At 35.6% G+C, this 19858-nt stretch overlaps 1 protein-coding gene across 1 annotated transcript in view; it reads left to right on the forward strand.

Annotated features, from left to right (window-relative positions):
* The window catches only part of ZNF292 (zinc finger protein 292), a gene marked incomplete at its 3' end in the record, with an annotated part of 77990 nt that extends 63391 nt beyond the window's left edge, over positions 1 to 14599 (forward strand). The window contains exons 7-8 of the mRNA XM_080700189.1: positions 994 to 1135; positions 7460 to 14599. Coding sequence (XP_080556315.1) covers positions 994 to 1135; positions 7460 to 14599 — 7282 coding nt within the window. The remainder of the gene's footprint in view (positions 1 to 993; positions 1136 to 7459) is intronic.
* Between the last annotated feature and the right edge of the window lie 5259 nt (positions 14600 to 19858).

Consider the following 19858-nt stretch of genomic DNA (forward strand, 5'->3'; position numbering starts at 1 on the left):
TTCTGTATGTGGCTTATTACTTACTGAAACATCAGGATACATGACTGTACTAGGTTTTAGATTGCAGAAGATACAAAGTTAAAAAGGCTTGTATGGAGGTAGAATGCCTCTGGGTTTCACCCCCAGTACTGAAGAAAAAAAAAAAAGACAAAGGTGAGCATGGTCAAGACTAGAGGAACAGATTTTGAAGCCCTCAAGTGGGCAGTGAAAAGGACATGGTTCCTAGGAGTGGAAATTAATAGAAAAGACCTGTGTTGAGAATACCTGGTGAAAAAAGTTAAAGCCAAGAAGATTCTTGTTGAAATTAACTATGGAGGACCGAAGAGAATAGGATAAGTAAAAGAGTACCACTCTAGTCGGATTATTTTTCTCTGAAAAGTATATTGTTACTGCATTTGAAATAAATTTCAAGGTTAATTTTATTTTTCCAGATTTCTTTCATTGTTTAACAACTGGCACAAATTAGTTTCTTCTCTGTTCTGTGTTGTCATTGGTTCTTTTGTTCACCTAATATTAAATACTATAGTGGCTTTATTGGTGGCTTAAAATTGTTAAGAAATAAATGCCTCTTTTTTGTGATGGTGAAATTGAACTCAGGGTCTCGCAAATGTTAGGCAAGTACTCTACCATCGATAGACACCCCTAATCCTGGATGAATGCTTTTTAAAAATCCATTGTACTTTGATATATTACATACACTCATATTTTGTACTTCTATATTACATAATTTAAAGTCCAGATGTCACTCAATTACTATGCTTATAACTTGTTTAAAGGTTAAGTACTTTTGTAGTAAAACTGTCTGGGATTAAAGAATACTGATCAGTAAAATGATAAATTTTATCCTGATTTTGTTTGGTCTTTAGAAAATCATTATCCTGTATTTATACTTCATTCCACATTCAGAATTGAAATCTAAAACCAATTTTAGTTTCAAAAACTGACATGGGCCATGATCTTTTTAATCTTTTTTTTTTTTTTTTTTTTTTTTAGGGAACTCACCCTCTTTTGGAGTAAATTACAGCAAAGGGTAGAACCATCTATACAAGTATACTTAGAGAGGTGTCGTCAGCTTTCTTTGTTAACGAAGACTGTGTATCATATTTTCTTCTTGATTAAAGTTATTAATTCAGAGGTAAGAGTTATTAAGATATTTTAATGTGTAAGTCATCTCTAATAAAAGACTTGTTTTGAAAATTTCTTTAGTCATTTTTTTCTTTCATTTATTGTTTGGACTTTTTTATTACTCCGTTAAGATTTTTTTTTTTTTTTTTTTTTTGGTGGTACTGGGCGTAAAACCCAGGGGTTTTCTACCTTTGGGCTATACTTCCAGACCTATTTTATATTTTATTTGGAAACAGGGTCTCACTAAGTAGCTGAGGCTGGCTTCAAACCTGTTTGATCCTCCTGTCTCAGCCTCCCAAGTGCAGGGATTACAAGCATGCGCCACCACGCCTGGCTCCTTTAAGAAATTTATTTGATCCAGAGAAACTTAAAAATGCAGTGGAGAGCAAAGAGTTTGCCTTTAGCCTGTAGGACAGTAATATACATAATATGCACCTATTTTTTTCTTCTTCGGTTTTGCTTCTCGGTATTTTACTTCTTTGAAAATATGCCTCTGTAGCTGGGCGTGGTGGCTCACGCTTGTAATCCCCATGCTTGGGAGGTGGAGACAGGAGGATTGTGCAGGTTCAAAGCCAGCCGCTCTGGTTTAAGAGACCCTGTTTCCAAAAATTAAAAAGTGTAACCTGGAGGTAGAAGGGCTTCTAGGAACCCCAGTACCACCAAAAAAAAGAAAAAGAAAATATGCCTCTGTAGAAATTTATAATGTGTGAAAGGAATATAGAAGTGGATTCCATTGCTATCAGTAGAGAAGATTATATTGTCTAAAAATAACCCTACTACAAATCAACCACAAATACTTGATAAATGTGTGTGTGTGTCTGTGTGTGTGTCTGTGTGTGTGTTATGTATGTTGTTGGGGACAGAACCCAGAGGCATTCTACTTCTAGGCTATGCCCCAGAATTTTATTTTTTGTTTGGAATTAGGGTCTCACTAGGTTGATTGGAGTCTCAAAATTTGCTGAGGCTGTCCTTGAACCTGCGATTTTCTTGTCTGGCCTCCCAAGTACTGGGATTACAGGTGTGCAGCACCATACCCAGCTATACATTTTTTTTTTAAAGCAGCTGAGACCTCAAGAGTATTAAGGAAATCCTAGGATTCAAAATGAAGAGAAACCTAAAAAATAGAACAAAAAGCCTGAACTGATTGATTCTGGTCTTGTGTAACCTGGTAGAAAGTAGAACATGTTGGACCTTGAAGTAACTAGGTAGTTCAAGTTGTAATATTCAAGTAGGGACAGGAGTAACTCTTGTAGAAATGCTATTGTTTCAGTTTATATGTATATAGAAGACATCTTCCTAAAGTGCCATCATTGTATAGATTCTAAAAGTTAGGATTCAGTAGGACAAGTATTTTTAAGTTCATACACACACACACACACACACACACACATTAATTTTAGGTATATAATTTCTTTTTTTTTTTTTTTTTTTAAGGAGAGACCAAAAGATACTCCTATCTCCTTTAAAAGTGCCTTTTAAAACCTGCCTTTTGTCAATAAGTCTTGCTGTAGCTTTATTTTTCTCTCTTGAAATAACTTCTATTTCAGGAGTAAAGAATAAAAACAAATTCTTCTTTACAGTTTTTCCTGTATCAATGTTAACTCATTTCCCCCCACCCTACTTTTTTGTGTACTTTGGGTTGAATCGAGGGACGGTTTACCTTTGAGTTATATCCTTTAATTTTGAAACAGATTCTCACTAAGTTCCTGAGGCTGGCTTCAAACTTGCAATCCTCCTGTCTCAACCTCCCAAGTACTGAAATTACAGGTATGTGCCACCTGTAACTCATCTTTTTTTTTTTTTTTTGGTATTTTGTGGTGCTATAGTTAAAAAAAAAACAAAAACTAAGATAAGATTGATTCTTGGGCTATGCAATTTTTTAAATGCAGGTTTAAAAATGCAGGCTTTTACTGCTTATAAATCTTATCTTAACAAGCTACATGGCAAAGCAGGAGGAACTTGGAACTAAGAAACCAAACTGGGTATGTCTTGACTCACTATTGACCACTCAATGATCTTTAACTACTTTGAGTTTCATTTTTTAATCAGATGCATCATGGAAACTAGCTAAAATGGCTTTCTGTCTTCAGTGTTATGTTGGGGGAGGGGGAAAACTTGGACAGGAGATTTAATGTCCATTATGATAGCCACATTTTAGTGCTTAGTAGTTTCATGTGGTTGAGTGGGGTTTTTTGTTAGATAGCATAGATATAGAATATTCTCATCACCATGAATAGCATTTTGGGGTTGCCCTCCTCCAGAGAGTAATAGAGTAGGTTTTAAAAAGCAGTTAAAAATATGAATAGCTTGGAAAAGTTGGCCAGGGCAGGACATTTCCTGAAAGGGATAGTATGCAACATGGTATTTGTTCTTTGCTCCTCAAAATTTGTTAATATTTGCATGAAATTTTTTCCTTTCTGAGTTCTGAACAAGCAGAGGTTTTATCTTAAAACAGAAATCACAGATTGTTACAGTTTTAGAACCACTGAGACCTTGAAGTTAAGCTTTAGTTAATAGGTATTAACATAACTGTTTTCACTTTCTACTGTAATTTTTCACTTTCTTAAATGATCAAACTTAACTACAAGGTTAAGTAATTTGTTAACTGGTAACCAACCATCTTCTTTCAAAACTCCAGGAATTAATGACTGTTGACTAGCCACTCAGATACTAATTTAAAAATAACTGTTTTCTTCTTAAATCTTGAGATCTTCAAAGGAATTGGAGCAGATAGCTTGGCACATCTTTTTATTCAGGGAATATCATCTTTTCTAGATTCCTTGAAGTTAAAGGCTTGCCCTGCTCAGGATTTCATAGTCTGTTGTTGGAGACACAAAAACAATTGCAGTGTAACATAGGCGTTCTCCTCCAGTGAAATGTCAAGACTCCTGAAGAACACGTTGTTTAGCATAGTGCTTGGTAGAAAGTAGGTGCTAAGTGAACAAAAGAAGTGGGTCATTTAACTTACCCATCTGTTTTGACACTCAAATAGTAATGGCCAAAGAGGGAGGAGAAAGTTTCTGTCACAGAAAAAACATGTAAAGTGGGTTTTGAGGCAAATGAGAGGATGGGATGGATAATTGGGAAACTAGATAGCTCAATTTGCCTGAAATATAGGCTATTTAGATAGTGGGAAAGAGGGAGAAAATGCTAGAATAGATGAGGTAGAGGCCCAATTGTGAAGGGCCTTTTGTATTTCATATTAAGTTTTATTTGATTGTGAAATACACAGGTAGCCACTAAAGGAATTTAATTAATTAATTTATTTTTGCAGTACTGAAGATTTATCCCAGAGGCATTCTACCTCCAAGCTATATCCCTAGCGCTACTTTTTTTTTTTTTTTTTTTTTGGTGGTACTGGGGGTGGAACCCAGAGGCTTTCTACCCCTGGGTTATACTCCCAGACCTTTTTATATTTTATTTGGAAACAGGGTCTCACCTCAATAAGTAGCTGAGGCTGGCTTTGAACCCGTATGATCCTCCTGTCTCAGCCTCCCAAGCGCAGGGATTACAAGCGGATTACAAGCGTGCGCCACCACACCCGGCTTTAGTGCTACATTTTATTCTTTATTTTGAAACATGGTCTCACTAAGTCGAGCTGGCCACAAACCTGTGATCCTCCTCTCTCAGCCTCTCAAGTACTGGGATTACAGGCATACACCATCATACTTGGCTCATTTAAAGAAGTTTAAAGCAGAGTAAGGCATGATGCTATGATTAGACAAGGGAGGGCTGAAAGGAAAATCACATGTGAAGGTAAAATCAACATGAAAACTCTGGATCAAGAAAACTAAATATCCAGAGGAAATGAATAGAAAGACTATAGAAGGGGTACCAAAGACAAGCTTGCCTGGTATCCTTTTTGTACCAGAAAGGGGGTCAATCTATTCTTCTGAATTCATACCACTTAGCTTTCTGTTCCTGTGACTATAAACTTAAGCTTGTACTGTCACTATTTTATTAACTGATGTTGTGACTTAAGTAGATTTTTATAGGTTAATCACTTCTTTAATCACGTTGTTGTTGTTTTTCAGTACTGGGGATGGAACCCAGGGGCATTCTTCCTCCGAGCTACACCCTCAGCCCTATTTTTTATTCTTTATTTTGAAACAGGGTCTCACTGAGTTGCAAAGGGCCAAAGTAGCTGAGGCTGGCGAACCAGCCTTCCAAATGCTGGGATTTCACGTGTGCGCCACCTCACCTGGATAATCACATTGTATTATTGAAAGTTTTTAAAACATACTTGTTATAAAACATACTCTTAAAACATACTTGTTTTATGACCTACTTATGATTTGAATATTGCCTATCAACTTAATTTTCTAGTTTATACCTATACATGAAAACTAAGAGGAATAAAAATCTTGAGTAAGTTTATTTTGTTAGCATTATTTTTTCATGTTTGAAATGTTATCACTTGCAATGTATATGAAGTAAATTTATTAAAAGTATTTGCTATTTATCAGTTGAAATGAACCAGAAGTGTCAGTGAGATTCCCCTCTGAAATAATTTTAATCCAATTACAAAAAATTTTGTAAGTTCTCGAATTAATTTTTTAAAATAATTTTAACTATGAAATAACTTTAACTGTTTTTCATAAGTTTTTGAATCAGCATTTTTCATTTGTTGAGTAAAGGTTTGATTTTCATATGACAAAATTCTTTTCCCCAAGCAAATATATCTATCCTTCATCCAAAAATCTGCTGAGCTATGAATATTTTCTTAGTTTATTTTGCTGTCATTTCTAAGCTTTCTAAATAGTCACAGCCTTTTCCAGAACTCATCCTTTATATTTGAACCAGTCCTATTGACATTATTACTTGTGTCCTCAGACCACCCTTATGGTTGGCTTCAGTTTTGACTGCTCCAGGACTTCTTTGCATCCTCTTCTCTTGTATGTTGCTTCATTGACTACATATCTTCTTTCTTGTGTCTTATGACAAAATAATTATCTACTGTTATCAGCAGTTCCTAGGTCATGTAACAGAGATGCAAATGTTTTATTATAAAAATTGTATAGCTCAGTTCTATCTCAAAGTACTGTAAAATAAGTACACAAGTTTATGTGAAAGCTGAAGATAGCCTGTATTCCCTGTCACTTATGAAATAGGTATATCTGCCCTTCCTGTCCACTTCTTCTTTGTCTTCATCCCCTTGTTTTTCTTAAGATCAAGGGTAGTTTATTATCCTAACCTTTCCCCCTAACTCTTTTTTTGCCCCACAAATAGAAATCTTGGCTTCTATTTTAGTATATTTTATTTCCTTGGGTGGTGAAAATACAGACTCCATCAGTTTTATTTGTTCCTTTTCCTTCTTGCCTTTTTATCTTATGTCACATATATTTCATTCCAATAAATGTGGCCACATCCTGTTTCTTGCATTATACATTATATCCCCTAAAATGCATTTTTATCTCTTCACTCCATGTATCAAGTAATTCTTAACTTCATTACTACTATTCTAATAATAATAGTTCAGGATGCTAATTCTAAAGAAAAAAGCCTGCTTATTGGGCCATGTCTCTTACTCTTCATTCTCAGTTTAGCCATAACTACGGTAGGTGATTTGACGTTCAGCTGTATGACAACACTAAAATCCTCACTATTAATTATCAAATAAGAGACCCTGTTTCCAAATAAAAAAATACAAAATAGGTCTGGGAGTGTAGCCCAGAGGTAGAAGGGCTTCCAGGAACCCCAGTACCACAAAAAGAAAGAAAGAAAGGAAGAAAGAAAGAAAGAAAGAAGAAACAATTTTTTTTTATTACTTACCTGCTAAGGGATTTGAGCATATTCTTTATTTTGTAATTGGATTAACTGGGTTGTTTCAGAAGGCTCTCGAGAATATGCTTGGAAGTAGGATTTATGATAAAGAGAACATTATTGATCATTTATTATGTGCTAGACATTATACTAAACTATGCTAGGTACATTAGATGTTTAATCTTCTTTAAAGCTTACAACAACAATTATATGACATCTAATTGTTCTTTTGACTTCTGTTTAAAATAGGATATGAGAAGTCACAGAAGTCAAATAACTTTCAAGTTTGCCTATATTAGATTATTTCATAGCCAGGTCTTTTCTTAGCTTCCAGTGCTCATTTTTTTCAATGCAGTTCATTTTATATGTACATGTACACACACACACACACACACACACACACACACACACACACACACACACCCCTAAACTGCATTGCTGTGGAAGAGCCATATTTATGGTTGCTGCTATTCCAGGGCTTGAGAAAAGCACATCTGCATTTTTAAAACTAAATTCAAAAGTAAATGTGTTCATTGGTATAGATTAACATTTCCTGTTTGCTTTTTCACAGACTGAAGGTGCTGGACTTGCTACCTGTATAGAACTATGTGTAAAAGCTCTTCGTTTGGAATCTTCAGAAAATCATGAAGTGAAAATATCCATTTGCAAGACCATTTCATGTTTGTTGCCTGATGATCTGGAAGTTAAACGTGCTTGTCAACTGAGTGAATTTCTAATTGAGCCTACAGTAGATGCATATTATGCTGTGGAAATGTTGTATAACCAGCCAGACCAGAAATATGATGAAGAGAATCTTCCAATACCAAATTCTCTACGCTGTGAGCTCTTACTTGTTTTGAAAATGCAATGGCCTTTTGATCCAGAATTCTGGGACTGGAAAACCTTAAAACGGCAATGTCTTGCACTTATGGGAGAAGAAGCATCCATTGTGTCTTCAATTGATGAATTAAATGACAGTGAAGTATATGAGAAAGTAGTAGACTACCAGGAAGAGAGTAAAGAATCTTCTTTGAATGGACTTTCTGGTGGAGTTGGTGCTAAGTCCGTCCTTCTTAAAGACATTGGTGATGAAAAACAAAAGAAGAAGGAGATAAAACAATTAAGAGAGAGGGGATTTATATCTGCTAGGTTTAGGAATTGGCAAGCTTACATGCAATATTGCGTGCTGTGTGATAAAGAATTCCTTGGTCACAGAATAGTACGACATGCTCAGAAACATTACAAAGATGGCATTTACAGTTGCCCCATATGTGCAAAGAACTTTAATTCTAAAGAAACTTTTGTTCCTCATGTCACATTGCATGTTAAGCAGTCTAGTAAAGAGAGACTAGCAGCTATGAAACCATTAAGAAGATTGGGAAGGCCTCCTAAGATTACAAACACCCAGGAGAATCAAAAGACAAATACTGTGGCTAAGCAGGAACAGCGACCTATAAAAAAGAATAGTCTCTATTCAACAGATTTCATAGTATTTAATGACAATGATGGATCAGATGATGAGAATGATGACAAAGATAAATCTTACGAGCCAGAAGTTATCCCAGTCCAGAAACCAGTACCTGTTAATGAATTTAATTGCCCTGTAACTTTTTGTAAAAAGGGCTTTAAGTACTTTAAAAATTTAATTGCTCACGTAAAGGGGCATAAGGATAATGAAGATGCCAAGCGCTTTCTTGAAATGCAAAGCAAAAAAGTTATTTGCCAGTACTGTAGACGACATTTTGTAAGTGTTACTCATCTCAATGATCACTTACAAATGCACTGTGGCAGTAAACCATACATCTGTATACAGATGAAATGTAAGGCCGGTTTTAATAGTTATGCAGAGCTTTTAACTCACCGAAAGGAGCATCAAGCCTTTAGAGCAAAGTGCATGTTTCCTAAATGTGGCAGAATTTTTTCAGAAGCTCATTTACTGTATGACCACGAAGCACAACATTATAATACATACACTTGTAAGTTCACAGGTTGTGGTAAAGTTTATCGCTCTCAGAGCGAGCTAGAAAAGCATCTAGATGACCATAGCACTCCTGAAAGAGCACTGCCTCCTGAAGGCCAACTTAATTCATCTGAAGATTCTGTCCAGCCCTCCAAAGTGAATCAGGATACAGAAGGGAATACAGAGAAAGAAAGAGCTATGGTTCCTTCAGAAAATAACATCGAAAACACCTTACTACCAGATAGAAGTAATGCTTGGGATAAAAGCAAGGCAGAGTCAGTCGTGGCCAAACAAGACCAGATTTCTGCCTCTGAGGTTAGGCAAGCTAATGGACCATTAACAAATGGTTTGGAAAACAACTCTCCTACTATTCTTCAGGCCAGTGAAGTAGCTGTTTCCATCAAGGTATCCCTCAATCAGGGGGTCGAGGATAACTTTGAAAAGCAAGAACACTCAACTGCAGAAGGCCCAGATGAGTCACTAGTCACAAACTTACGTCCAACAGTTGAAGATACTTGTAATGATTTGTGTCATCCTGGTTTTCAAGAGAGAAAAGTGCAGGATTGCTTTAATGAAGCCCAGATTGCTCAGAATTCTTTAGTAAATTCAGAAACCCTCAAAATAGGGGCTCTTAACCCACAAAACTTAGAAAGACAAGTAAACAACCTGATGACCTTTTCTGTGCAAAATCAGGCAGGATTTCAAAACAATTTACCAACTTCCAAGTTTGACTGTGAAAGTAATGTTAAAACATCATCCAGTCTTTATAATTTACCTCTTAAGACACTGGAAAGTATAGCATTTGTTCCATCACAGCCCAGCCTAAGTAGTTCATTGGGAACTCCTTCAGTGCCTCCAAAAGCTCCAGTTCAGAAATTCAACTGCCAGGTTGAGGGATGTACTCGAAGTTATAATTCTTCACAGAGTATTGGGAAACACATGAAGACAGCACACCCTGACCAATATGCTGCATTTAAAATGCAGCAAAAAAGTAAAAAAAGTCAGAAGTCTAATAACTTAAATACACCAAATAATGGAAAGTTTGTTTATTTTTTGCCATCACAGGTGAGCTCTAATAATGCATTTTTTACACCACAGACCAAAGCCAATGGGAATCCTTCAGCCTCGTTGCAGCATGTCTCACCTTCCATTTTTCCATCTCATTTAGCAAGTGTGTCAGCTCCCTTGTTGCCCTCAATGGAAAATGTCATAAATCCAGATATACCTTCTCAGGATAAAAATGAACAAAGTGGTGGTATGTTATGTTCTCAAATGGAAAATTTATCTAATACCACTTTGCCAACACAAATGGAAGACATAACCAAAACAGTTTTGCCTTTGAATATTGACAGTGGCTCTGATCCTTTCCTTCCTTTACCTACAGAAAGTAGTTCAATGTCTCTCTTCCCTTCACCAGCAGATAGTGGGACTAATTCCGTTTTTTCTCAGCTGGAAAATAATACAAATCATTATTCCTCACAGATTGAAGGAAACACTAATTCCTCCTTTTTAAATGGGGGCAATGGTGAAAATGCAGTTTTTTCTTCAAAAGTGAATGTTGCAGATGACCTTAGTAGCACCAGTGCCCAACAGTCTACACCGAAAAAGGTAAAAAAAGACCGTGGGCGGGGCCCAAATGGGAAGGAAAGAAAACCCAAGCAAAACAAAAGGGCTAAGTGGCCTGCAATTATCAGAGATGGGAAATTTATCTGTAGCAGGTGTTACAGGGCTTTTACTAATCCCAGGTCATTGGGTGGACACTTATCTAAACGATCTTACTGTAAACCACTGGATGGAGCAGAAATTGCTCAAGAACTGCTACAGAATAATGGACAGCCTTCTCTTCTTGCCAGCATGATTCTCTCCACAAATGCAATAAATTTGCAGCAGCCACAACAGTCTACCTTTAACCCAGAAGCATGTTTTAAAGATCCATCATTTCTACAGCTTCTTGCTGCTGAAAATCGCTCAACATTTTTACCAAATACGTTTCCTCGATCTGGTGTGAATAACTTTAATTCCACTGTTAGTCAAGAAGGAAGTGAAATTATTAAACAGGCTTTGGAAACTGCTGGCATTCCTAGTACATTTGATGGTGCTGAAATGCTTTCTCAGGTTGTTCCAACAGGTTGTGTCTCAGATACAGCACAAGTAAATGCAACTGTGATGCCAAATCCTACTGTATCACCCTTGTTGCAGACTGTATGCCACCCAAACACCCTGCTGACAGACCAGAATAGGACACCAAACTCCAAAACTCCCAACATTGAGGAATGTAGCAGTTTGCCTGTTTTTCCAACAAATGACTTACTACTGAAGACTGTTGAAAATGGTTTGTGTTCTAATTCATTCCCTGATTCCACTGGACCATCACAAAATTTTTCCAGTAACAGTTCACGTATTTCGGTTATAACTGGGCCTCAGAACACTCGATCCAGTCACTTAAATAAAAAGGGAAATAGTGCTTCTAAGAGAAGAAAGAAAGCTGCTCCCCCACTAATTGCACCTAACACTTCTCAAAACCTGGTAACAAGCGACTTAGCAACAGTAGGACTTATAGCAAAGAGTATTGAGATCCCTTCTACTAATCTTCATTCAAATGTAATTTCCAAATGTGAACCTCAGAGTTTGGTGGAAAATCTAGCACAGAAATTAAATAATGTTGACAATCAGTTGTTTATGACTGATGTAAAAGAAAACTTCAAAACCAATCTAGAGGCCCATACAGTGTTAGCCCCTTTACCTTTAAAAACTGAAAATGGTGATTCACAAATGATGACTTTGAACTCGTGCAAAACTTCAGTGAATTCTGATTTGCAGATTTCAGAGAACAGTGGTATACAGAACTTTGAAAAGACTTTTGAAATTATTAAAACTGCTATGAATTCTCAAATACTTGAGGTAAAAAGTGGATCTCAGCCTACTGGTGAAACATCACAGAATGCTCAAATAAGTTATAACGTTCAGCTTCCTTCAGTGAACCCTGTACAAAATAATAAATTACCTGATTCTTCTCAGTTTTCCTCTTTTATAAGTGTCATGCCAATAAAAAGTAACACTTCTCAGTCTGAAGTATTACATAAAGAGGATCAAATACAGGAAATTTTAGAAGGATTACAAAAATTAAAACTAGAAAATGACCTGTCTACTCCAGCATCTCAATGTATACTAATAAATGCATCAGTGACACCAACTCCTGCTCCTGATAAACCAATTCCAAGTGTCACAGTTGTTCAGCCAGTTTCTGAAGTGATCCACGTTCAGCTTAGTGACAAAGTTAACAAACCCTTCGTGTGTCAAAATCAAGGCTGTAACTACAGTGCTATGACAAAGGATGCACTATTTAAGCACTATGGTAAAATCCATCAGTACACTCCAGAAATGATTCTTGAAATTAAGAAGAATCAGTTGAAATTTGCTCCATTTAAATGTGTAGTACCTACGTGTACAAAAACATTTACAAGGAATTCTAATCTGCGGGCTCATTGTCAGTTGGTACATCATTTTACAACAGAAGAAATGGTAAAGTTAAAAATAAAAAGGCCTTATGGAAGGAAATCTCAGAGTGAAAATGTGTCAGCCCCACGAATTACACAGGTAAAAAAGCAGCCAGCTCTGACAGAAGAAAATAAAAGAGAATTCCAGCCTGTGTTACAGTTGGGATCAGACACAGAAAATGTCCTCAGCAATGTAGCAGTGATCTCAGAAAAACAGCTTACAGAAAAAAAAAGTCCTGAACCCACAGGTAATTCTTCACAACTGATTACAGTTACTTCTGGACAATATAATACAAATTCCCTCACAAACATACAAACCAAAGGACGGAAAATTAGGAGGCATAAAAAAGAAAAGGAGGAAAAAAAGCGAAAGAAGCCAGTTTCCCAATCCCTTGAATATCCAACAACATACAGTCCCTATAGACCTTACCGTTGTGTTCACCAGGGATGTTTTGCTGCCTTTACAATACAGCAAAATTTGATTCTTCATTATCAGGCTGTTCACAAGTCAGATCTTCCTGCATTTTCTGCAGAGGTTGAAGAAGACAATGAAGCTGGCAAAGAGATTGAAGAAACTGAAGCTAAACAAACTATGAAAGAATTTCGATGTCAAGTGAGTGACTGTTCTCGCATTTTCCAAGCCATTACTGGCCTAATACAGCACTACATGAAGCTTCATGAAATGACTCCTGAGGAGATTGAAAGCATGACTGCTTCTGTGGATGTTGGTAAATTTTCATGTGACCAGCTAGAGTGCAAATCTTCATTTACAACATATTTGAACTATGTTGTTCATCTTGAGGCAGACCATGGAATTGGTTCAAGGGCAAGTAAAACAGAAGAAGATGGCATATTCAAGTGTGATTGTGAAGGCTGTGACCGTATATATGCAACTCGGTCAAATCTCCTCCGACATATTTTTAATAAGCATAATGACAAACATAAAGCTCATTTGATTCGGCCAAGAAAATTAACGCCTGGCCAGGAAAATATATCAAGCAAGGCAAACCAAGAAAAATCAAAGTCTAAACATAGGGGAACAAAACACAGCAGATCTGGAAAGGAAGGAATCAAAATGGCTAAGACCAAACGAAAGAAAAAAAATAATTTAGAAAACAAGAATGCAAAGATAGTGCAAATTGAAGAAAATAAGCCCTATTCTTTGAAACGTGGGAAGCATGTATATTCTATAAAGGCTAGAAATGATGCCTTGTCTGAGTGTACAAGCAGATTTGTAACCCAGTATCCATGTATGATAAAGGGATGTACTTCAGTTGTTACAAGTGAAAGCAATATAATTAGACATTATAAGTGCCATAAATTGTCTAAGGCATTTACATCACAACACCGCAATCTTCTTATTGTCTTCAAACGGTGTGGCAACTTGCAAATGAAGGAAACTTCTGAGCAAGAAGTTGATAAGAATGATGTGAAAGAGTCTGACACATGTCTGTCAGAGAACAATGATAACTCGACAACTACTGTTCTGCAGAAGGAGGTTGAAAAGAAAGAAAAAGATGAAATGGATGAGCTAACAGAATTGTTTATTACAAAATTAATAAATGAAGATAGCACAACTGTGGAGACCCAGACTAATACCTCTTCAAATGTAAATAATGATTTTCAAGAAAATAATTTATGCCAGACAGAAAGACAAAAAGCAAGTAATTTGAAGAGAGTCAATAAAGAAAAAAATGTCTCACAAAATAAAAAAAGGAAAGTTGAAAAAGCCGAACCGGATTTAGCAGTTAAGCTAAGTAACATGCATAAAGAAGAAGAAACGGCTGTTGCAATTCAAACCACTGAGGAGCATCCCGCCTCTTTTGACTGGAGCTCATTTAAGCCAATGGGGTTTGAAGTATCTTTTCTTAAGTTTCTCGAGGAGTCTGCAGTAAAGCAGAAAAAGAGTACTGACAAAGACCATCCAAATGGTGGAACTAAAAGAGGGTCTCATTCAAATTCAAGAAAAAATGCTGATAAGAATGTTATGACTAGTGGAAATCATGTATGTTCTTGTAAAGAAAGTGAAATTTTTATACAGTTTGCCAACCCTTCGCAGCTTCAGTGCAGTGATAATGTAAAAATTGTTTTAGACAAGACTCTTAAAGATTGCACTGAGCTTGTCCTAAAGCAACTTCAGGAAATGAAACCTACAGTCAGTCTGAAAAAACTTGAAGTACATTCAAATGATCCAGATATGTCTGTTATGAAAGAAATCAGTATAGGTAAAGCCACAGGCAGAGGGCAGTACTGATAACTAATGTACTATAAACACATCTATTTAGTTTTATTTTAAATAGGAAGCCATCAAGCATGCTGTGATTGTGAAACTTTTACTATTTTTTGTTGAGATGAATTAACCTGGCCAAAAAAAAAAAAAAAACCACCATGACATTTGTCATGTAAAACTTTTTTTTATCCCTATGGGACTTGAGGAACAGAATTCAGTTATTGTAAATATTTGAGTTAAGCCTCAAATTTCTATCACCCAGTAGTCCTTTCCATGAACTAGACTGAATTGTCTTTGTGATTGGTATGTTTCACCAGGTCACTGCTCATGTATAACAGTACTCTTTTTATTTGTAGATATCTTTTTTTTGTACATATTTATTATTGTAAATCATTTGCTGCCACCAGCAGTCTGTAAGTTTAAACTATTAAATGATACATTTATATTTGGAATTTAATTTTTAACTAAGTGATCAAATTTTTAAACTTTTATTTTAAATTAAGAACTTTTTGAACTAAAACTAGAAACTCTGCCATAGTTCATTGATTTTTACATGAAACATTTATTTACAAAATGATTTCAAAACTATGTTTCACAAAGTAGGCACATTATATCAACACTTTGCTCTGCTTTGTAAATTTGCCATCCAGGATTTTTGGGTGGTTTTCATGTGAAATTAAAACAGATTCTTTAGTAGTTTCCTATAGCTACAGAATTTTTCCCCATTACTTCTTATTGAAAAACGTTACTATGAGTTCATGAAATATAATGGAAATGTGAATTAAAAATTTGCTACATTGAAGATTTTAAATATTGGTATTTTAAAAAATCCTTTGTGAATGTGATAGAAACTAGTAGTGTGGAGCAGTGTAAATACTTGAGGTGGTGATTTGTGAAGTAGCCCAGTATTGCCTTAAATAAAATCACATTTCATTTCTTGTTTTATACATGTGATCTTATAAAAGTTTTTTTCCCCCATTTTCTGAGATTTATAGCTTGGTGTATAGCTTTAAATTGTATAAACTTTTGTGGAAAGAATTTTTTAAACATTTTTATAAATCTTAAAATTGGTATCATCAAAGCGAGCCCATCTTGTGTTTATAAAATACAAGAATCCTTAACATTTATAGTTACATAGATAAAACACTTTCTATAAGGAAGTTGGATGTTTTGATTTTACTGTTTATCGATGTTAGATTGTACAGATTTGTATTTTCTCACCATATCTAATGATACTTTTTTCATTAGATCAGTCTTCAAGAGCAGTATTAGTTATAATTATTTTGATTATTCAGTATATAGGGAAGCTCTTCTCATTTAGTTTAATTCACCATATTTATACTGTGGATTCACAGCCAGAAAGATAGGTTATTTCAGGAAAGTTGATAAACTTCATTCAATTTTCAGCTACATTCAGTACTGGAAACAAAAGAAGACATCCTTTCAATATTTGCTTTTGTTTTGTTTTGTTTGCCATACATAGTAGCATTGTTTTTTTTATGTTGTGTTTGTTATGAAGCAATTGCATTCACAATATTATTAGCCTGAGATATTGATGATATTGTGATAATGAAAAAAATATGTATATTCCCTGTGTAGCATCAGATTTGCAGGAAAAAAAATGAAGCACTTAATTGAAATTGCTGGTACTCTGAATAAATAAGCATGGTCAAGAAGTGAACTATTTTCTTTTGGAAAAAATATTTTTTTAAGTTTTATTATTAAAATATTAAATTTTTATTTTTAGGGCCTAGTGGGTTATATTGAATAGTTGGTTTCACTTTCTTAAGGTTTATTATCAATATGCACAAAAGTTGACCCATTAAAATCCCTCCCCGTTGGTAAGCCCACTTATTTATTAAAATAAAAGTTGTTTTTGTTGGTGGTTAATCCATGTTTTTTCCTAAACAATAATTTAAGTAATTTAATATTAAATTTTTGTTAAAATTAAGTGTTTTCATACAGTTTTCTTACAAGTTGACCTAGCTTGTAAAGGTGGACATTTAACAAAATAGTCTGATACAGGCAGTGGTATTAGGTTTAGTTATGATAATGAAAAGGATGAGCCACTGTTTAGTGAAAATGCCAATGTATGGGGGGCTTTTCTTTTGTTTATTAGCTTAAGAAAACTGACCAGTAGGCAGTTCTGTAATTATTCTCCTACATCTTATAGGAACAGATTTGCCAACATTAAATGAAAAAAAAAATTTAAGAATATCCCAGGTATTGTGTGCTGAAAGTAATTATGGTAGAGTGAGCTTTATAGCATGGAACAGAAAAAATCAAACTATGGTATTTATAAATATAAGTTTATAGAATAGCATGTTGGTAAATTTGATTTTGAATGTACCGTCTAAGTATTAAAAAAAGAATCAAAAAGTTTGTATTTTTCATGGTATACTTTTCCTCATTCTTTTGCTTTTGGGATATTTTCTTTCTACAATCTAAATTGGCTCAAGATTTTATCGTATAAAAAAACATTTTTTTCTTTTCGTCCTGGAGAATTTTAGTATTACAGTTCTGAACCATGTTATTAAAAAATACTTCACTGTCTTAAGTTAAATGTACAGTTTTCAGCAATATTAAATTCACTATAGTTGAAGTATTTTAAGGGGCTAGACAAATGTACATTTTCAAGAGAAAAAAAATTGGCTACTGAATGCATTTAGGTTGAACAGTTTAATCAGGTATGAATTTTAGAAGGGTAATTGGAACTGTGTAGAGGATAGAGTAAATTCAAGATTTATATCAAGGAGACTTGAAATAGTCCTGTCAAAACTTATGAGAGCCAGAAGAAAAATAATGTTAGTGGAGTTGGGGAAAAGACTATTGTTTTTGAGAGGTGGTAAAAAGCAGTGCAGTCTAACCAGCCTTTTTCACAATGTGTGTTCTAGGGAATAGCAGGGATATAGAAGGTGAATTTTATGGGAGACTCCTTATTCATCGATTCTCAGTTTAAATGTCACCTCAGAGAATACCCCAGTTGCTAAGATTTTTACATGCCCACTTTTTACATTATTGCTTTTATGTTTTGTATTTGTTGCTTGTTTACTTTCTGTACCCTTCATCACTACCACTTAATGAAGAAAATACTACTGGTTTTCTCCAGTGACCTTGCCCACTTCAGTGATGTGTTCCTCTTCCTCCACAGAAGAGATACTTGTGCCCCATCACAACTACGGCTTGCTAACACTTCCTCTCTCTCTTGTCCTCAGTTTATTTGGCTTAGAGCCCAGATATCTACCTACCTCCCCTTGCTCTGGTATGTGGTGCTGGGGCTTAAAACCAGGGGCATTCTACCTCCGAGCTGAACCCCCAGCCCGTTTATTTATTATTATTATTATTATTATTATTATTAATAATAATTTTTTTTTTTTGGTGGTACTGGGGATGGAACCCTTACACTCCCAGACCTATTTTATATTTTATTTGGAAACAGAATCTCTTAAGCCAGCGAGGCTGGCTTTGAACCTGCATGATCCTCCTGTCTCCGCTTCCCAAGCACTGAGATTACAAACGTGCGCCACCACGCCCGACTTTATTTTTTTGAGACAGGGTCTTACTAAGTTGCAGAGAGCCTAAGTACCTGAGGCTGACTGTGAACTTGGATCCTCCTATGTCAGCTTCCCAAGTACTGTGATTACAAGCTTGCGCCACCACGCCCAGCCAGATCTCATTTTTCTGCACAGTCTTTATCACATGTTCTCAAACCATGTGCCTTGGTTATTATTTTTTGGAGAAAGTCCAAAGTCTTTGGTCTATTCTTGAGCAGTTGAATGAAGGAAATTTTTTCAAAGACTGGATTGATAATCTCAAAATGTCCTTCTAGTTTTCTTCCACATGCTTAACTGACATATTTCCCTTATTGCCTAATCTTTTAATCACAGTTTGCTGAGAAATTTTTAAAAGTTGGCAATACTCACCATTAAATTTAGAAATCTGCTTGTATCTGTACTCATACAAAAAAATAACTTTTAGATTCCACCCCAACCTCTCAAGAACTCTCAATTAACTGCTGTCTAATTTAATCAACCTTTATTTTACTAAATCCTTTTCAACAATTTTATAGAGAGGCCATAGTAACTCCTACTCTCAAACAATGGGGAGAGACATCTCATCCAAATTTAACCTCAGTTGTTTGATCCCATTCATAGCTAATGTGGTTGCACATTCAATTTTCCTACTTGTCATTTACTACTAAACATGTACCAAAACTCCTAAAGTTGCTCTTATTAGGATTACCAGCCTCTTCTATGCTGTCATGTCTACTAGCTTTTAATGCCCTCTTTCATTTCCTCAGGAGAATTCAGTAAGATTAATAGCTCTCCTTGAAATACTTTTTATTATTTTTTGTTTTCTCTTGAAGTGTTTTTGCTTGTTTGTTACTCTACCCTTCATTCATCTCACAGTATGTGCTCTGGGTCATTGTGTACTATCAAGTCTCCTTGGATGGTTTAGTTTATTCTGTAGAATTTAGTATTAATCAATGTTCCTATCACACTCAAATTTATACTAGGATCAAGCCGGGCGTAGTGGCACATGCTTGTAATCCCTATGCTTGGGAGGTGGAGACAGGAGGATCACGCAGGTTCGAAGCCAGCCACGTGCGCTGGCTTAAGAGACCCTGTTTTCAAATAAAAATATAAAAATAGGTCTGGGAGTGTAGCCCAGAGGTAGAAGGGCTTTCAGGAACCCCAGTACCACCAAAAAAAATTTTTTTTTTTTTGCTAGGATCAAACTGCATAATTATAGTTGTATATACAGCTGCCTACCTCAGTTAAGTGTATTGTGTACGTTTTCTTCTCCATCCCTACTTGTATTTCTTTACCAATATTTTTTATCTGGTAAGGTGGAATATGCCTGTGTTTCTCAAACTAGGGTGTTTGATAATGTCATCCTAATAATCAATTTGTGTCCTTTGCCTACAGTCATAGTTATGTTTATTTTTACCTTCTATGTGGAAAAGAACCTTTCTGTTTCTTTCCATGTTATCACAACACTAACACTAAATCACTACCATCTCTTTCCTCAACCATTATGATATTCTTCCTATTGGCTTTCTTTCAGAATATCCCCATCAAGCAGGTAGATACACACACACCCCTCCTTTTTAAAGTTGTTTTGTTGCCCTCGCTCATCTCCCAACTCATGGGCCAAAGTGACTCTTGCCTCAGCTTCCCAGGTAGCTAGTGCTACAGACAAGTACTACCACTCCTGGCTTGTGAAGTAATTTGAGGGGGAAAACACTTGATTTCAAAGTATACGGAGGTAGGATGTTTCTCT

The sequence above is a fragment of the Muscardinus avellanarius genome (assembly GCF_963383645.1).
Source record: "Muscardinus avellanarius genome assembly, chromosome: 8".
In the NCBI taxonomy this organism is placed as follows: Eukaryota; Metazoa; Chordata; class Mammalia; order Rodentia; family Gliridae; genus Muscardinus; species Muscardinus avellanarius.